The 20,635-nt window shown below is 38.1% G+C and overlaps 1 protein-coding gene across 12 annotated transcripts in view; it reads left to right on the forward strand.

Annotated features, from left to right (window-relative positions):
- The window catches only part of DENND1A (DENN domain containing 1A), a 538,445-nt gene that overhangs the window by 308,726 nt on the left and 209,084 nt on the right, over nt 1-20,635 (forward strand). For all 12 annotated transcript variants that reach the window (XM_073224730.1, XM_073224762.1, XM_073224757.1 and 9 more), the window contains one exon: nt 17,645-17,745. In XM_073224730.1, the coding sequence (XP_073080831.1) occupies nt 17,645-17,745 (101 nt within the window). The remainder of the gene's footprint in view (nt 1-17,644; nt 17,746-20,635) is intronic.

Below are 20,635 nucleotides of genomic sequence, written 5' to 3' on the forward strand. Positions count from 1 at the left end.
TAAAGGCCATACATGACAAACCCACAGCCAACATTATACTTAACAGTGAGAAGCTGAAAGCTTTTCCTTTAAGATATGGAACAAGACAAGGATGCCCACTCTCCCCACTTCTATTCAACATAGTACTGGAGGTCCTAGCCATGGCAATCAGACAACACAAAGAAATAAGACAACACAAAGAACAAAGATTCAACAAAAAGAAAACAAGGAAGAAGTCAAACTGTCCCTGTTTGCAGATGACATGATGTTGTACATAAAAATCCCTAAAGAATCCAGTCCAAAACTACTAGATCTAGTATCTGAATTTGGCAAAGTTGCGGTATACAAAATTAATACACAGAAATATGTTGCATTCCTATACACTAATGATGACCTCGCAGGAAGAGAAATCAGAAAAACAATTACATTCACAATTCCATCAAAAAATAAAATAAAATACCAAGTAATAAACCTAACCAAGCAAGTGAAAGACCTATACTCTGAAAATTACAAGACACTCATGAAAGAAACTAAAGAAGATACCAATAATTGGAAACACATCCCGTGCTCATGGATAGGAAGAGTTAATATTGTTAAAATGGCCATCCTGCCTAAAGTTATATACAGATTCAATGCAATCCCTATCAAAATACTGACAGCATTCTTCAATGAACTGGAACAAATAGTTCTAAAATTCATATGGAATGATAAAAGACCCTGAATAGCCAAAGCAATCCTGAGAAGGAAGTATAAAGCTGGGGGGAATTTCACTTCCTGACTTCAAGCTCTACTACAAAGCCACAGTAATCAAGACAAATTGTTTGGTACTGGCACAAGAGCAGACCCGTAGACCAGTGGAACAGAATAGAGAGCCCAGATATAAACCCAAGCATATATGTTCAATTAATATACAATAAAGGAGCCATGGATATACAGTGGAGAAATGACAGCCTCTTCAACAGCTGGTGTTGGCAAAACTGGACAGCTACATATAAGAGAATGAAACTGGATCACTGACCCCATACACCAAAGTAAATTCAAAATGGATCAAAGACCTGAATGTAAGTCATGAAACCATAAAACTTAGAAAACAATATAGGCAAAAATCTCTTGGACATAAACATGAGCAACTTCTTCATGAACATATCTCCCTGGGTAAGGAAAACAAAAGCAAAAATGAACAAGTAGGACTATATCAAACTAAAAAGCTTCTGTACAGCAAAGGACACCATCAGTAGAACAAAAAGACATCCTACAGTATGGGAGAATATATTCATAAATGACATATCCGATATGGGGTTGACATCCAAATTAAATAAAGAGCTCACGCACCTCAACAAACAGAAAGCAAATAAGTCAATTAAAAAATGGGTAGAGGAGCTGAACAGACACTTCTCCAACGAAGAAATTCAGATGGCCAACAGGCACATGAAACAATGCTCCACATTGCTAATCGTCAGAGAAATGTAAATTAAAACCACAATGAGATATCACCTCACACCAGTTAGGATGGCCAACTTCCAGAAGACAAACAACAGCAAATGTTGGTGAGGATGTGGAGGAAGGGGAACCCTCCTACACTGCTGGTGGGAATGTAAAGTAATTCACCCATTGTGGAAAGCAGTATGGAGGTTCCTCAAAAAACTCAAAATAGAAATACCATTAGATGCAGGAATTCCACTCCTAGGAATTTATCCTAAGAGTGCAGGAGCCCAGTTTGAAAAAGACATATACAACCCTATGTTTATCGCAGCACTATTTACAATAGCCAAGAAATGAAAGCAACCTAAGTGTCCATCAGTAGATGAATGAATAAAGAAGACGTGGTACATTTACACAATGGAATATTATTCAGCCATAAGAAGAAAAGAAATCCTACCATTTGCAACAACATGGATGGATCTAGAGGGTATTATGCTCAGTGAAATAAGCCAGGCAGAGAAAGACAAGTACCAAATGATTTCACTCATCTGTGGAGTATAAAAACAAAGAAAAACTGAAGGAACAAAACAGCAGCAGAATCACAGAACCCAAGAATGGACTAGCAGTTACAAAAAGGAAAGGGACTTGGGGGATGGGTGGGAAGGGAGGGGATAAGGGGGAAAAAGGGGCATTACGATTAGTACACATAATGTAGCAAGGGGGACACAGGAAAGGCAGTATATACAGAGAAGAGAAGTAATGATTCTATAGCATCTTACTACATTGATGGACAGTGACTGTAATGGGGTATGTGGGGGCGACTTGATAGTAGGGGAAGTCTAGTAACCAGAATGTTGCTCACGTAATTGTACATTAACGATACCAAAAAAAGGAATTGTGGAGGGTTACTTTACCAGGTAGCAAAACTTTTTATAGAACTGTAGTAATCAAGACATTAGTGATGGTACAGGGACACCCAAATAGACTGAGAGAACAGAATAGACATTGCAGAAACAGACTGTATATGAATGAGCTCTTTGTATACAGTAGAGATGGCATTGTAAAATCTGGGGGAGTGGGTGGACTTTTTAGTAATCGATTATCCACGTGGGGAAGAAATGGAAGATAGTGTCTATCTTACACCACATACAAACTGAATTCCAAATGGATCAAGGACCTAAATGTGAAAGGCAAAATTTAAAAACCTTCAGAAGACCAAATAGAATAATCTGTATGATCTTGGAGTAGAGATGGATTTAAATAAGTAATCCAATATAAACGTTATATAAAGGAAAAGATTAAAGTTGTGAATATGTGTTTGTTAAAAGATACCATAGGGAGAATGAAAAGACAAATCACAAGCTGGGGTTGAGATATTTGAGATGTATAAAACTGACAGAGGATTAATATCAGAACTATGTATAAAGTACTACTACAGTTAAGAAGAAGACAAATCTATCAGTAGAAGCATTGGCAAAAAGCACAAACAGGAATTTCATAGAACAAATGCAAGTGACTAATAAATATATGCAAAGATGATTAATCACATTAATCATAGAAAAGCAAATTAAAATTATAGTGATTAAAGCAGTAGATGTCTGATAAAGTCAGATGTTACACTGGAGATGTTTTGGGAGACTTTCATGTACTGCTTTTGAAGAGTATGTAGTACAAAACTATTTGCACATGCCCTGCACTTAACAAATTCCTGAGCGCAATTATGTGGATAGCATGTATAGTAGGATATATGTGCAAGCATTGTCATAGCAGCATTGTTTGATTTTTGTTTTTTAAACCTGGAAAGAGCCCACGTGATCATCAACAGAAAACTGGTAAAATTGTGGAATGATAACAAATGGAATGTACCAGTGAAAATGACCTATACCATCAACATGATTGGATCTCTAACAGAATTTTGAATAAAAGAAACTACAGAAGAATATACCGTATGACTTCATTCATATAAAGTTCAAGTAGGAAAAACTAAATGGTATATTATATTTAGGGATATTTACAAACTATAAGGGAAAAAAAATCATTAACACAAAATTTAGGTAGCAATTTCCTCAAAGGGAATAAGGCATAGCAAGACATCAAAAGCATTGTTTTCTCTCCTGAGGTAAGTTAAGGATCAGCACACTTTTCTGTAAAAGGTCCAATAGTAAATGGGGTTTTGTAGGCCATGTGGTCTTTGTTGCAGCTACTGAACTCAGACCTTGTAGATTACAGTCAGTAAACTGGTGGGTGTGGCAGCATTCCAAGAAAACTTTATGTGCAAAAATAGAAGGCAGACCAGACTTGACCTTCAGGCTGTAGTTTGCCAAACACTGATTAGGTGCTGGGTTTTTCCTTTAAAAGTTTCTTAAATGATATACATACTTATATATATATATATATATATATATATATATAAATTTCAGAATTTTCAAAAGTTAAATATAAGTTACAAAGCCCCCTTTATTATGAAATTTTTCAATAGAGGGATAGAGACAAAGTAGTTCTTATACAAAGGTTAAGAATCAAAATTGCATGAGATTTTACATTGGCAATTCTAGAACCCAGAAGACAGTGAAGCAGTTTGGACTTCTAAGGGAAAATGATTTCTAACCTGAAATTCTACACTCTCTAATGGCAGCCCTAAAAGAGAGTGGCACAAGTGCCTGCCACACCTGTCACCCTCCCGATAGCTCTACTCTTCCTTCTCTATTGCTGATGAACTGTCTGTACTCTCTAGGGCCAACCACTCCACTTGTCCGCCTGACTTCATTCAACGAGTATTTTTCATGGTACTCTGTAGGCACTGAGGATGATACAGCAGTGAACGGAACAGGCAAAAATCCCTGTCCTCATGAAACTTCCATTCTAGTAAGGTAGACCTTCAGTAGACAAGGGAATTATGTATATATATAGTACAGTAGCTAATAGTGAGTAGTGAGGAGTGAAATGAAGCAGAGGAGGAGAGTGGATGGGGGGGGAGGTGGCAGGGATTACAGTTTTAGATGGATGGCCAAGGAGTGCCTTGTTGAGAGGGGAACACTTCAGTTTCCCTCTTGCTACTTCAAGGAGATTCTTCCAGCATCAAGCTCCTCTTTTCCTGCATCATTGTTTCATCTCTATTGATAAACATTCTTATGAGCTTGCTGACATCTGTAGTTTCTCCCAGAATTCAAACTAAAACAAAACTTACTTGACCTTCACCCCTTTTTTCCCATTTCTATTCTCCCTTTTAGATCAAAATTCCTCCAGAGACTTATTTCTATTTACTATCTGATTCCTCTGCTCTCATTCTCTCCTCAGTCTTCTGTTAGGATTTACCTCCCTCTCCCCCTACTCCACTGACACAGCTTTTGTTCAGGTCACTGATGACCTCATATTAAGTAAAATTAAAATGAGATAATACTTGCAAAGCTCTTAGAATGGGCTCTGGTATATAGTGTATGTATATGTTTATCCTAAATTAACAGCATCTAATAGGAAGTCCAATATTAATGTTTAGAATTTAAAATCAAGCAAAGTTATTTAGAAAGGAGATACGAATTGTGTTGAATGTGATTACAATGAATTGAGCGTAAGGAATCTCATGAGATAGATTGCTGTTTTTCGGTATAGGCCTTTAGTACTTTCTGTTTGGTTTTTAAGGCTGTAAACATGTATTACTTTGACTTAAAAACTTCATTATGACCAGCAGTTGATTCTTAATTGAGTTCTGAATTTTACTGATTGATGGTAGAAACCTCTTCAGGGGAGAGGGGTTCTCCTTGTTTCACATATGATCAGAAGCATCTTAATAGTTATGTGCAGTTCTTCTGGGACAAAGTCGCTGAGCAAACATCATTTTATCCAAACCTTTGGATCTCTCCAATTTCATAATTTAAAAGTTTTCTAATTGTTGTCTTTTATTTCCTCAATAGGGTTTTTTTGTTGATTTTTTGATGAGAGGGGCAATGCAAAGGCTATGTTTACTGATGACTGTCTCTTGACACGTTCAGATGTGGTCTGTCATACCGACAAACTATATTTTTTTTTTATTTTGCTTGGTAAGATGTTGGCTTAATGCTCCTCAGACTCATCAAGCTACTGAAAGCTGTCAAACACTCCAGAGGGCTATCCTCTATAAAAATGGCTGCTTCAATAAGAGACAAACCCAGCAATATTTAGTTCAGAGTCAGGTAATATTCATTTCAAGCTTTCTTGGTCAATAATGTTGTGATACTCTGTGTAAGAAAAATGTAAGTTTTTGTTCTCTTTGCTCCGTTAATGTGTATTGATTGTTTTTCTTTATAAATGATAAATAGGTAAGGCTTAACTAAATCTTGTTCTCTAGTGTAAATACTTCAGGGTGATTTCTTCTAGCACAAAGGCCCCATTTTTCTTCCAGATTTTCATATCTGAGTTTAATTCATGTTGTTTTTTGGTAACTCTTAGGGATAGCAGGTAGGTCTAAAATAAAACCCTTATAAAGATTCTATCATGTAATTCCAACGATAGTCCTAGAAGATGGATATTATCCCAATTTTACAGAATAGCCCATCTACTAAGAAATGGAGTAACTTGCCCAAGGTCACATCCTGGATAAGAGAGTGACATGCACCTAGGTCTTTATGAGGCAGTGTCAGGGGAAGAGAGGTTTTGGCTTTAGATAAGGAGAAATCTCCAGGAATTATACACATGCAAATGAATCTCAGCCTCTTCAAAGTGCTTGCCTTGGGGACCAGCTTACGTTTATTGGGTGCCACCTCTCAAACTGTTTTCAGGAACCTTGTGTGGGAACTGTCACAAGAGCCAGAGGCACACATTGTTAAGAATATCCATCCTACTAAGGGAGTTTGAAAATTCTTTTCAAGAGCCAGAAAGATAGTCTGAGCCAACTCAGTAGATTGGGTGTATACGATGACTGGTGGAACTGGGTTAAAAATAAGTCCTGATTGTGTAATAATGAAAGGAACTTCTTATGCAGCTTATATATAGCTCCAAGGCTACCAGAGAGGTGTGTTGGCAGCATGCACAGACTAAGGATATAGGACACCCTTATTTGGATTCATAACCTATGTTTTATATCAGAAATCCCCAATTATCTCCCACATCCCTTTAAAATTCTTTTAAATTAGCCCTTTTGAGTCACCTGCTATGTGCCAGGTACTGTGTGAATCACATATGTATTTTTTCATAAATTCTTGCAGCAACCCTAGGAGCTAGTTGGTTTTATTCTCCTTTTGCAGGTGAGAACATTGGCACTCAGAAAGTTGAAGTGCCTTGTACAAGATAATCAGCAGAGGTGGGATTAAAACCCACTTCCTTGGCTCCAAGCCAATCCCTTCCTTACTATCTCAGACTGCGTCCTTGGTGACTCTTCATGTGTCGTGAGTTACCCTTAATACTTGTGGCCAGAGAACTTATTCATGGTATGATTCTGTTGACCCTGGATCTGAGGTCATAGAAAGAACCTCAGCCTAACCATTGCCTTTGAATGCTCATCTAAGCTTTTTATTTCAGATTTAGTGAGCCCTTTTTATGTTCCTGCACCACAGCACCAGGGAAACAGAAGGCTAATACATGAATTTCTAACGGACACCCTCCCTCTGTTAGCCAAAGCCCCATTTCTGTCAGCAGTGTTCAGACTGTGCCCATTCTGTCTGAGTGTTGTTAGACTTGACTGACTCCTAGCCTTTCCTGTGCCTGTCCACTACCACAAGCACAGCCTTGGTGGGTCTACACAGCATGTCTTCCCTAACTCCCTAACTGTGGTTGCAGAGTTCGTGTACTGTGGTTCCTTCTAGTCCCTCTGTATCTTCACCCTAACCTACCCTTTTATAATTTAGGGGGAGTACAAGAAAGTTTGAAACTAAGAATATCCAGTACATGATGATAAAGGCATATTTACTTTCGAAAGGAGTGTATATTCATTTTATTCAGTGTATGGTTTTGAAAACAAGTTCTTAGGAAGGAAGCACAGTTTAGTGGCAAGACCATTACCTAATTAATTGAGGCTCTGCATCTAATTATGTGGTACACATAACTATGAAAAGAGTGACTACTTTTCTGATAGTATCTCATTTAGGGAGAAGGGAAAAACTAGTATTTTCTTCCTGTTGGTTTCTTCCTAAGTAAGTATTAGTCCCAGAGAATGTGGGCCTTGACAGGTCTTGGACACTGGTGGCCTGGAGTGTGGGAGGTGATATTTTCTGTCTCCCTACCAGCACCCTCAGGTCTGGCCCTTAGTAATGCTTCAGTGTTGGTGTGAAGGGCTGGGTACCTTCCCAGCCTTGCCCCAGTCTGTCCTATACACCCCAACTAACAGCATCCATTGTTTCAGCACTACCTGGTCTTGTGACTAAGAAAGGTCAGTTTGTGGACTATAGTTTTTTCAGATTTGGCCTCATTGTCACATTCCTGAAGTCCACCCAGTTGTGACTATGCCAGCCTATGTGATGGCTTGGGCACCTCAATGGTATTTTTTAAAGCTTTCCTAGCTCTCTGGACTAGAAATAACTAATCCTGTTTGCTTATCTGCAGCCCTTGAAACAGAGATGAGAGTGGCAGTTTAAGAAGGTTTGAAATACTGGACTAGAGCCAAGCCTCTTTGCCTGCACACTCCACTCTGCATGTTCCAGCCGTAGGAACAAACTGCAGTATTTTGTTTCAAACTGTGCTCAAGGGAAGCCAAGACCTTGTAACTGGAAACTTACCAAACAGAATTCTAAGATTAAATTTTAGTATTCTATTTAAAAAACAAAATAAATCAAACATTTTGTTTGTTCATCTTTTATATGTTAAAAAAGAAGAGATTAACCTAGTTCACACTAACAACCTAAGAAGAGTATTCAAAGAAGTGAGAAGAAAACTAATCCTTTTGGTGAAGAGGGAAATCCTTAACAAAATGTAATGAAGTGGCATGAAATACAGACTCCACAGCCAAACTTTCAAATAGCATAGCCTCTCTAATCTCCATCACATAAAATTTTATTGTGGCTCAGAGAATATTAAAAGCTGTTAAAAATAAATGAAAGGAACTTCCATTGGCAGGAAGTAGGAGAAAAGATTGGTATGTTTTATTTATGTGGTTTTTCCCTGGTTTTTAAATGTAAATACAATTAACTGCCTTTTGAACTATGTTCTTCATTTAATTATGTGTGAGTTGGTTTTCTCTGTTCCGCGTTGAACTATGACTAGAATGAAGTACCTTGAGACATTGTAGAAACTGTGTAATATATAGAGTATCAACAGTTTAATTTGTGATACTTTAAAAATTGCTGTGATTTCAACCAGCCATGGCATCCCTACTAGTTTTTCCCTTCCTCTCCTACTTTTTGTCCCATTGCTTCAGCAAACATTGAGCACCTCTTCTGAACTAGACACAAGATTCAGATTGCTACTGATTTCCAATGCTGATCCATGGGTTAGTTGTGTTAGAATCACCCAGAGAACTTGTTAAAAATTTAGGTTCTTGAGCACCGCTCCAGACATTCTAGTTCAAGAAGTCTAGCATAGAACCACAGAATGGCTCTTTTTTAAGGTTCTCCAAATGACTGATGCACAACCAGATTCAGAGACAGTGAACAGACAATTCTCTAAGACAAAACCAATAATTTTTCTTTGATTATTGTTATTTTGCATCATTTAGACTTATTTTCATTTTGAGACTGCATAATGGAGGCTGATTAAGCTTGTTTAGAAGACATGAGAACAGACTACCACTAAAAAATTGTTCCCTAATTTCTCTTTGGGAGAACTTTGATTTTTGTTTTGTCTAGTCTAGAATAGGCCAGAGCTAAGTATAATCTGTTTACTCTCCCAGTAGTGTTGGATACCGATGCAGTATAATCAGTGTAATTTTGGGTGTTTGTATAATAAATAGATCCAGAGACATGATGTTTCTTTTTAGCCATTGCATTGAGAACATGGCAGAGAATCTTGCTTATTATTTTAGTAGTGTAATAAGTTTGTGAAATAAATTGTATCTTCCTTAGATTATAGGACTGAGAGCTTATTTTTTATATGACTTTTATGCATCAAATCTCTGCCAAAAAATACTAATGGGTAATATTCATGTCACTGACATCTTAGTATGCCTGAAAAGCCCTAAATAGCACCCACATTGTCAGACATCTACATGGATTTCACTAAAGAAATTTTAACACCTAGTATGTGCTAAATCAGCAAGAACAAGGACTCAAATTCCTTTGGTGTCTGTGGGCTGAAAGCAACTTTGGTGACCCAAGGTAATATGATGTGAGAGGCCTTGCATTTGGGTTGGTATAGATCTTATGGAAATTCACATTTTTTCTCTTCTACTAACTTGATAGCTCTGCAGTCTACCAGCTAGATGATTCAGACAGCCCTGCTGGTGGTTATCTTTTCCCAAGAAAAAGGACAGCAGGGCTTTAGGAGAGAGCACCAGCCTTAAAGTCAGGCTGGTTTCATTCATTTCCTACCTATGTACTTAATCCTTCCCAGCCATATGTCCTTGAGCAACTTACCTGATTTTTCTGAATCTGTCCTCTTTTGTAAAAAAAAATGGGCCTAGTATTAATACCCACCTTAGGATTATCGGAAGGATTCAGTGGTCAAAGATATGAAAGCATCTAACTCAGTGCTGAGCAAATACTACTTAAGTCAGTAAATGTTAGTTGACTCCAAATCTCACCTTTGTGGAACAGTACACCCTTTTGTGACTTTCAGAAGCCAAGAGGGCAATAGAGATCCTAGAAGAGTTGTGAAGATTTAATTAAGTGTAAATGGTGATAGTATGGTGAGTGAATCAAGGCAGCAGGGAATAGTTTTGGCCACTCGTGAGGTTTTCCATATCCACCCACTTTTCTTTAGTCATAGTTATTGACTAAATTGTCATTTCTTACTCAAGTCTCCAGTCATCATTATGTAGAGCTTGAATGGCCTAAGAAGCTGCTATGTTTCCTTGACCCAGTGTTACCACCTGACCAGCCTCCCAGGGAGGATGACTAACAGCTTCCTGCCTGATCCTTCCAGGCGCTGCTCTGATGCCTCTCTGTCTGGGAAGCAGGCCTGATTCTTGCCCCAGGCAGAATTAATGACTCCTTCTTTATATGCTGACACACTTGTACCTCTGTTATAGCACCTCTTTCATAATGCCTTTGTTGAAGTTGCTTGTTTGCGTTTTGATCTTTCTCTATTTTAAATTGCTTGAGGGCATGGCATGTACATATAGTGGATTTTCAGTAACTGTTGGATTAATGTAGATTCTAGAACAGAAGCAGTTTTTTGTGAATTAAGAGCACAGACTCTGGAGCTAGACTCCCTAGTTTCATATCCTAGCTCTGCCACTAGCCCTGCGACGTTATACAAGGTCATTAACACATAGGAACCTTAGTTTCCTCATCTGTAAACCAGGACAATAATGCTACCTACCTTACAGAGCTGTTAGGGAGATTAAATGAGTTAAATACACATGAAGCACATAGAACAGTGCTTGGCAGATAGTAAATGCCGAGTAAGTGATCATTGCAGTAGCTATACTACAGCTTCAGTCTTTCTGAGTTTACCATTTTCTAAGGTTGGATTTGTCTGACAAAACTCTACAGGGTACAATTTTTTTCTCCCTCTGCCTTCAACCTGAAGATTCTTTTATTTTATGTGACAGATACATAGTCATAATTCCAATTCCATGTTCAGTTATGCTTGCTTTCTTTAAAAAAATGTGATTCTTATTAAAGCAATAATGTAAATTAGCTAAACATAAATTATGGTCTTAAAATATTTTCAAAGATTTTATTTTCAAATATCCGCTTAAACTAGACTTGAGGTGTCAAATGGATTTCTTCTTGGGTGCCCACTAAGATCCACTGCCGGTGGTAGCTTGTTCAGAGGCAGAGCATGGCTCAGGCCATGTCCTGACTCCACCGGCAGTTAGTAGTGTCTTGTCATAGGCACAGAGTGGAGAAGGCAGCACCTTGCTGTCCCTGTACTTAAATGAATTATCAATCCCAGTGTAATTTTGCCTTTTTCTTTTTCATTCTAAAGAAAAGACTGCACTTTCCTTACTCTTGGAGCTATAAGGCTGTTGACCTGGTAGTTTAGCATAGTGTCTGCCTCTGCTTTGGTTGCTAAAGTTTTTCTCTGGCATTTTAGTTGCTTTGATGTTTTGAAGTGTCAAATCTTGGCAAGAAGGCTTGTTGCCCTGGTTAATAACCTACTCTAATTATTTAGCTAGTAGGTAGCTTTTTTAGAAAAGGAAAGAGAGGCGTGATTAAGCAGCAGCTGCCTGAGAGAGCTTCCTCTTGACTGGATGATCTTGCTCTTAGAGAAAGGCATTCTGCTCCACTCCGTGTTGGTACATTGGGTTTTCTTCCCCTTTCCTTTCCCCAGGCAACAGTGGAGAAGCAAGTGTAGCATGAGTTCCACCCAACTAGAAGAGACTACTTGAAGCCCTCCCCACTTCCCCCCCCCAAATAAGGAAGGATTACATTTTGGCTTCTAAGAAAAGCAGGACATTCTTTGCTCTTTTCCTTCTTTCCACGCACATGTCTGGCATCTGTCTAGACCAGCTGAAGGTCTTTGATTTCCAAGGCTTTGTAAGTTGTCTTTCTGCTAAAGCATCTTTGATAGTGTCTTAAAAGCCAACTTTTCCCTCACTAAATATAGTAAACACAATGTGATCATAACTGAACCATTTATAATTAAAGGTTTTTCTCACACCCCTGGAAGACTTGAGTAGATTAACTTTCAGAGTCCCTGCAGATTTTACTTAAAATTCTTTGCTCATCTTATCATGGGTTTTCCATTTGAGGGTAAGTAAGAACCAAAAACAAAACCCACAATACTGTTTGAATCACGGCACCATTTATTTCCTGATGACTGCAAAGATTTTTTATAATAACAGAATCTGGTTCTCAAATTGAGGAAGCTAGCAACTTCTGCAAGACACACAATACTTTCTACAACTATCTATGATGATTCTTGGTTGAAATGAATGGACTTAAAAATGACCCATCTGTAAAGTAGTAATCTGGTATTCTTTCTATATTCTTTGTTTTATCAGTTTCCTGAACTTTGGGGTCAGAGAAGAAATCCAAATGCGTTTAACCTTGTGATGAAAGCAGAAGTCAGTTTGATCTTGCAGCATTCTGAGTTCTAGGGTGTGAATAATGACCATGTCCATCTGAATTTTTTCTCTGTCAGTTTTTAGAACTTGGAATGTCAATGCTTTTTAGAAATTTACCATTTTTAGTTATATCTATTAAGCATTTACAATTTGTTAAATGTCTGGTAATCTTGCCTACCATTCTTCATGATATTAACCTGGAGGCATTCTAACATTCCCCACACATCTATTCAGCACTGCTCTGTGTCAAGCCTCATAAGAGGTAAGGAGAGGAAATCATATGTGGTTCCTCTCCTTGAGGAACTCCCATCTTTATACTCATGCCTGTGGTCTCCTAAGATCATGCAACTCTGAGGTCTTCAGAATGCCAAGGCCAAGCCCAGAGGAAGGCTGTACCCTACACAGTCAGTTTTACTTATGTTTAGTGAGTATAGCTGAAGAAAGTGAGCTGGGGCAGAGAGGGTGCCTTCTTCGTGTCAAAGTATGGCAATTCCTCTAGATCACAAGTTGTCAAATCTGAAAAGAGGCACAGAGATCATTTAGTCCAGTTTCTCATTTTCCATATAGGAGAAATTGAGACCCAAGAGAAGAAGTGACTCGCTTAGATCAAAAAGAGAGTGGAAACTCCATGCAAGTATGTGAAGGGGAACATGATGAAAGTCTAGACTTTCAGATAGGTGTGTCAAATTGGGATATAAACCTTTCCCTTTGACCAACAATCATTATGTCACTGTCTAGAATTTCCTGTGAAGAAGGTGCTACAACACCTTAGTTAAAAGTAACTAATCCCCAGGAATTGGCCAGACCTGTGTTTGTTTTAAAAATGATTTCTTTTTTGTTAATTGGCATTTTGTTCTAGATATTTGGTCATCTAAAAGCACATTTCTGCATAATTTGGCTGTGCTGACAGGGACAATATCTCATCTAGTTTAGAATTTTCACAGTATATGGGCACAGAATAGGCACTGAAAACATATTTTAGTTAATTTATGCATTGTCTAAACACAGTGACCATTATAGTCTGACAGACATGGATGTGAGTCCTAGTTCCGTCACTTAGCTATGTGGCCTTGGGCAAGTTGTTTCACCTCTGAGACTGTTAACTTACCTGTGAAATGTGGTGATGAGAGTGTGTATTTATAAACACACACACTCCTATAAAACATTACTTTGCAAGATTCTAAACCCCTAACATGGTCCCTGGCACATACACTGTTGGGATACGTTTTTTCTGTTGAGGGGGTGGATTCTTACTTTAATTCCATGCTCAATTGCAGAACTACCATTAAGAATTGGCTGAGACATTGAAATCTAAGATGTGACAATCTGAGTATTATCTCTGAGAAACTCCTTAACTAAAAAAAATTAAAATATGTAATTTTTCCGACTCTGTCATTGATCGCTCTCCATTCATGTCCCCCCCCCCACTGCCTTCTCTCTTTCTCCCTTTGCCTCAAAGGAAACTAATGGAGCTACATAGAAAGCTCCAAATAGAGCTGACCTTGTGTATCTTTAATTGAGGACAGAATTTGCTCAAAGTGTGTACAAAAATCCACCAGTGGTTTACCTTATAATCTGTGTCCTGGCTAGACTGGCTGTTGGCTGTATAATTTATCTAGTTTTGTCTGGCGTCTTAGACTATTCAGCTGCTTCAGGGCAAAATCTTTTGGGGTGTCATTAAATGGGATTGATAATTGGCTTCTGATGAATATTCATTGTGACTAATGACTTTGGGCAAATTTTACACATACTATCTTTCTATTCTCCCACAGAGTGAGATTTTGGTAGGATCATTTTCCTCAACTTGCACTTCAGTTAAATATTCACAATGCCCTTTTACTGACTGTAATCCAGATTGTATACTTTCATTACTTTTCCATTTTGTGTTCTGTAAGGAATGAGCATAGGTCTTTAAGGCCCTTATTTTTTTTAATGGGATTGATAAATTTAGCATTATTTTTACAATGAGTGACTACTGATAATTTATGGGACATAGTATGTTACTTATGATTAATCATAGATATATTATAACACTTTTGGTTGTCAGCTTAGCCACTATTCCTAAGTAATGCATATTGTGTCACTTAGAATTTTGGAAAAGAGTATAACAATTACTTTTGTTTGTTTGTTTGTTTGTTTAATCAAATGGGTAAATGCATCCTACTCCATTTGCAGAGATTTGGCCCTTAGAAAAGCCCCCAATGAAAATGATGATCAAACTTAAAAGTTTGGTTTTTATGAGAGATAAGTAATTTTGAAATCCTGGCCCTTGATAGGTTGATAGGTTTTTTTGAGGTTAAGGAGATATGAAAAGAATGTTGTCTGAAGATTAGATCTCTTTCTCTTTATCAGTTAAAAATATATTTTGACTCAAACCAGTTTAAGCTAAAAAGAGGCAGGTAATTGAGTTTTATCTCAGCCAGGAAAATTCTGTTGAATGACTTTTCAAACAGAATTGCAAATGAATTCATGTGATGATGATACCTTACATTTGTGTGGTACCTTACAGATTTTGAAGTGCTTTTATCTATTTCATGTGCTATACAGTTACAGAGTAGGCATATTATTGAATAAATGGATGAATGAATCCATTGGCTTAGTTTCTCAAAAGCGGTGTATTTGCGTGTACCATTATTATTTTGGAATTTGAGTCATATACGCTACTCCTTGAAACTCATGAAAATGTAGGTCCAATGCTGTTAAAAGCCAAGCCACTATCTTTATATTGTGAATATATTCTAAGTAGGAATTGTTTATTTATTCAAGAAACATTGCATTAGCTAGCACTTATATGTATGCTGAGCCACTGAGAATATGGAGAGGAAAAGAGAGCATTTTTTTACTGTAAAGTGAAAGGACGAACGTCAAATTATAATCCCATTAATAACAGGGACTAATGACCACGAGTGCCATTTGAGGAAAGTAGTGCTTGTGCCAAGAACTGAGGGAGGATGAGTTTTGCTAGGGGCACAATCTGAACCAGTTCAGCAGACAAATGGAAAGAGAGACAGTGGGAAAAGGAGTACCGAACTGCTCCTAAGTCTGCAAATGATTTATTCCAAGGATAAGCTTGGAGGAGGCAGTAGAGGCTGTGACTGGAGATGCTGCTCTACAAGTAGACTGGGAACTCGTGGAGAAAGGCCTGTTCCAGTCATGCCCCCAAAGGTTTCTGAGTAGGATATTACTTGACTGGACCTGCACTTTAGTAATACTTTGGCAACCAGTTAAAGGATAGGCCGGAAGAGGTGGGGCTCAAGGCCTGACTTCAGGGTGGAGTTGGAGTAAAGTTGGTTCATTTTCCACTCATTCAACAGCAGCAAAAATTTGCATATCTTCTAACCTTAAAGAGATTAGTCATGTATAATATGACTGACAGTCCCTATATTTTATATAGAAAACTACCAAAATGGATTGAGAAGGGTTGGATTAAACCTATAAGCCTTGGCAGAATCACTGGGAACAGCTCTTGAGAGCTTGCTGGATCAGCTCCTGTTCATGACTTGTACCTGATTTAAAGAACAGGGTCTGGAGGGAAAAGGAGCGGTAGAAGTAGCAACACTGGATTTAATACACGGCTCACAACTGTGAAACAGCAGCAGAATATCCGATTGAAAGCTGTTCATGTTACCCTAACCTCTGGGATTCTTCTAACTGGGCCTTGGCATGCCACTCTTTTGCCACATAAGTGTCCTTCTGTCAGCAAAGGCCAGTTAACAGCTTCCAAAAGACGCAAAGTCCTCGTGGGAACAGGCTTCCCAGAGACCAAAGAAACATTAAAGAAAAAAGGCAGAAAGAAGCACGTGTTGTTGGCTTTTGTCACTTTATAGCCATATTTCCAAAGGTGTTGGTTTTTTCCTTTCTTTCACTATATTGAATTTTGAAGCAATTTTATTCCATTATCGCTTTGTGTTTAAATTTTTAATTATATCAAATAGTAATTGTAGATGCATCTAGCTCTTGAAGAAAAAAAGGAATATGAAATAGGGGCATATCAAAAGAATAGAGAGAGGAAGGATTAGTCAGTAAATAGTGCGGTGGCAATTGATTAACTATGTGGAAAAAATAAATTCTCACCTCAGTCCTTAAACCTAAATTAATTCCAGATGGATTAAAGAGCTAAATCTGGGGAAAGTCTGTAGGACGGACTTAGTATAAAATCATTGAACACCATCATGAAGGAAAAGATTTATCTACGTAATTATTTAAACCTTCTCTTCGCCCAGAAATTCCAGGAAAATTAATTAAGGATAGGTTCTTTTTCAAGAACATTATAAAGGTTAGTGTCCTTTACATATTCAGTGTTTGCTTGTAATCAATTTTAAAAAAGTACCAATAAGCATTAGAAAAAGTGGACTAGAATATGAAGAGTTTACCTAAGAAATATAGTCAAGAAACATATGAAAAGATGTTCAGCCTCAGTCATGAACAGAGGAATAAAAATAAAATCAAGATAGATAAAATTTTAAAGCTTCTAACTTGATAATTCTTAGTGCTTTTGACATGTAGGGAAAACATTCTAGTACATGGCTGCTTGTGTGCAAAGAGCCTGCATCCTTCATCTGTTATATTATTAGGTTTATTATATTTATGTCACTGTATTAACTGCTTTAAAATATTTACAACTTTCATCTCTGAATTCTCTATCTAGGAGCCATATATAAAGATTATTGACATGATCTGACTATATAATTTAATGGTAGAAAAGTGGTCAAGTACAGTATGGGAAGTTCATTGAATGTCATTAAAAAAAAAGTTTTCTAAGAATATTTAAAGATGTGCGGAAATGCCAACAAATAAATGTTTAAAAAAAAAGACAAACACTGTATTTATAGTGATCATAATTTTTTTAGGGAATGAAATATATGTGCATATGTATATAATACACCAAAATGTTATTTTCAGATGGTGAAGACTTTTATCTTCTTTTATCCCTTTTTCCATGTTCTAAATTTTATACTGTCATTGTTCATTAGGTTCCTAATCAGGAAAAAGTAGATTTTTTTTTGACAAGCAAGCTCTTACTAAATTTGAATTAGGATTACATTAACTACATTAACTCTTAAATACATTGAGAAATGTGTATTTAATTTTATTGCTGAACTCAAATGACAGTGTCCCCTCCCTCTGACTTTTTAGCTCTGAATCTCCAATTTGCTTCTATTGCAGCTCACGGCCTGCATCCACGGCTCTGCTGCCATGCTCTACCCCATGTTCTGGCAGCATGTGTACATCCCCGTCCTGCCTCCACATCTGCTGGACTACTGCTGGTAAGGCCAATGCTTATCTTTTCCTCTGTGCTGCTTCTCCAGGAGCTGACAAGGAATGTGGGTCCTGTGACTTGTAATGCAGTTGATTACACTAAATTAAAAATACTAACTTCAAAATGATGTGAATTTTAAACCACATGATTGCACGGCCCTTTGCTTCCAAACAACTTTCAAACGTCATGGCATTCTGAAGTGTTCAGGTGAACAGATAATACTTTCACATTTCTCAGTGTAGGGAACCAAAGCACCAAGTAGTCGTATGATTTTTTTTTTTTTTCCTAAGACGAATTGGAGACTGGTGACAAGAACAGTTGAGATCCCCAAGGTCTTCAAGTTTCATCCATGCCCTGGCATGTTCTGTAGGACTTGCTCTGAGTTGTGGTCTGGGAGCACAAGCCAGACTTCAAAATACTCTGAAGGTTTTTGATGGGAATTTCATTGTTCAGTGAAATGTATTTTAGTGGAAGGAAGGAAGGCAAGCAGGCCTTAGAATCAGCTCTACTCCTTTGGGCAATCACTTGGCTTAAACTTTGTTACCTCATCTGCAAAATGAAGCTGTCCATACAAAATTATATAAAAATGAAATGCTATAACAGATGAAAGGACACCATATAGAAAAGCTGGCTCATGGTAGGTGTACATGAAATGTTTCTCTAGAAACATGTCATCATCACTGTCCTCAGCAGACTACCAAAAAGAGACTGTGGCTGATCTGGGTCTGTTTTCCTTCTGAATAATTTGTTATTTCTCCAGTGAATAATTTCTTTCTCCGGTGTAATATGATTAAAGACATTGTCTCCAGACAGCTCAAGTCAGCAGAAGTTGATAATGGGCACTGTGCTTATGTAGGGAAAAGTACCACCTATCAGAAGTGAGAGCATCAGAAGAAAAGGACCTTTTGAGGGGTCACAACCCTGTCGCTTAAGACCAGATGATTCAGGACATTTACCATTGGTTCAGAGTGATTGTGTCCAGGTTATTCATAATTTTTGCTGGGTTCTGTAGCCCATTTTGCAGTCCTTTCACTGAAAAGGTTCACCAGAGTAGCCAGATTGTACTGGGAGCTGAGTGATGTTTCACAGCACTCCTCATTCAGATGTGCTGGGCTCACCCTCACCCCAAGAAGCCAAGCGGTCAGCAGAGATGCTGCTCGGGCCTTCTGGTGGGAATCAGCCGCCCTCTCTCGCACATAGCATTATGTGAATTGGTTCATTTCTCTCTTTATTGTGTGTATTTCTTATCAAGGTGGTTGTTTTTATCCAGGCTGTTCTTCTACCTTTTAAGAGATTAGGGACTATTCCTCTGTTTAGACTTGCTCTACCTTTTGAACTTCTTAACCAACTATCTCAGTTTTTTGCCCTGCCAAGAATCTCGAAGGGAAGAACCATATTTGCTGCCATGTTTGTTGGTTATGAAAAAAAGATTCAGTGGCGGTAGACTCATAGGCAGAGAAGAGACAGGTGGCTACCTTGTGGGAGGGTTTGTGGTGGGTGGGTGAAGTAGGTGAAGGGGATAAAGAGGCACCAAATCTCAATTATAATATAAATTAATCAATCAGGTATGAAAGTATAGCATAGAGAATGTAGTCAGTAATACTGTAATATCTATGTTGACAGTGACTACCCTTATTAGGTGAGCATTTAATAATGTAGATAATTGCCAATTCACTATGTGGTGCATTTGAAACCAGTATAATATTGGATATCCACAATACTTCATTTTAAAAAAAATAAAGGAAAAGAAAGATTGGGTGACTGGGCAGAGGCAGGCACTGACACTTAGAGAGGAAGGAGGAGCAAGGGGAGCAAGCATGGGTGAGACAGAACAAAACAGACAGCCAAGGAAGATAGTGAGAGGAATAGACAGGAAAGGTAGCTAATGTAGAAAGGGGTCATATGTCCCCAAAGACAGACCCACAGAGTGACACACATAGAACCTGCTGCCACTCCCTCCCCACCTGACGTATAACACCTCACAACATGCTCCCCATACTCACACACACATACACAGGCCCCTTCCCCACAGATACATGTCTCAGGGTCCTTTACACACTTCACCCCGCACAGGGGGCAACCCTAGAGTTCTGCCTGTAAGAGGCTCACCTATGTGTGTTGATGCTGTGCTTCAGATGGGAACACGCAGGGACTTCTGTTTGCAGGGACTGGTGCAGCTGGGAGAGTCATTATAGTTCCTCTGCCTCCCAAATAGTACAACTTTAGCTTTTTATTATTTGGAAAGTTTTGGTTGCTAAATTGTTAGCTAGTTTAAAACCAGCAGCTTACATTCCCAGAACTGTGGAAAGGAAAATGCTCTGTCAGTAACATCAGTGGTAACAACAGCTGCCGTGGTTGAACATCCCTCATGTACCGGTCACCGGACTCTCTCCTTTACATCTGTGATCTCACTGAATTCTTCCAGCCCCTGTAAGGCAGGCATTATTGGCTCTGTTTCCTAGATTGGTAAACACAAGCCCCAAGAGGTTTAGTAACTTATCCCAAAACAGATACTATGTACTGCATAAATCTATTTTTATAAAAACAAAAATTATGTGTGTATATGTAACAAAAAAAGTGTGTGTATGTACACACACATAAGGAAAGGCAAAAATCTAATAGGAAATACACAGTAATGTTAATCGCGATTTGTGGTGGAGAGGAGGGAGAGGAATTTTGCATAATTTTTATTTTTCATATTTTCAAATATTTCTACAATGAAAAAATATGGTTTTTATAATTGAAAAGTTCTGCTTCAAAAAAAAGGTGACTGCTATACAGCATCTTGCTACGCTGATGGACAGTGACTGTAGTAGGGTGTGCGGGGGGGTGCTTGGTGACGGGGAGAGCTTGGTAAACATAGTGTTCTTCATGTAATTGTAGATTAATGATAGCAA

The sequence above is a fragment of the Manis javanica genome, chromosome 2 (genome assembly GCF_040802235.1).
Source record: "Manis javanica isolate MJ-LG chromosome 2, MJ_LKY, whole genome shotgun sequence".
NCBI classification, from domain to species: domain Eukaryota; kingdom Metazoa; phylum Chordata; class Mammalia; order Pholidota; family Manidae; genus Manis; species Manis javanica.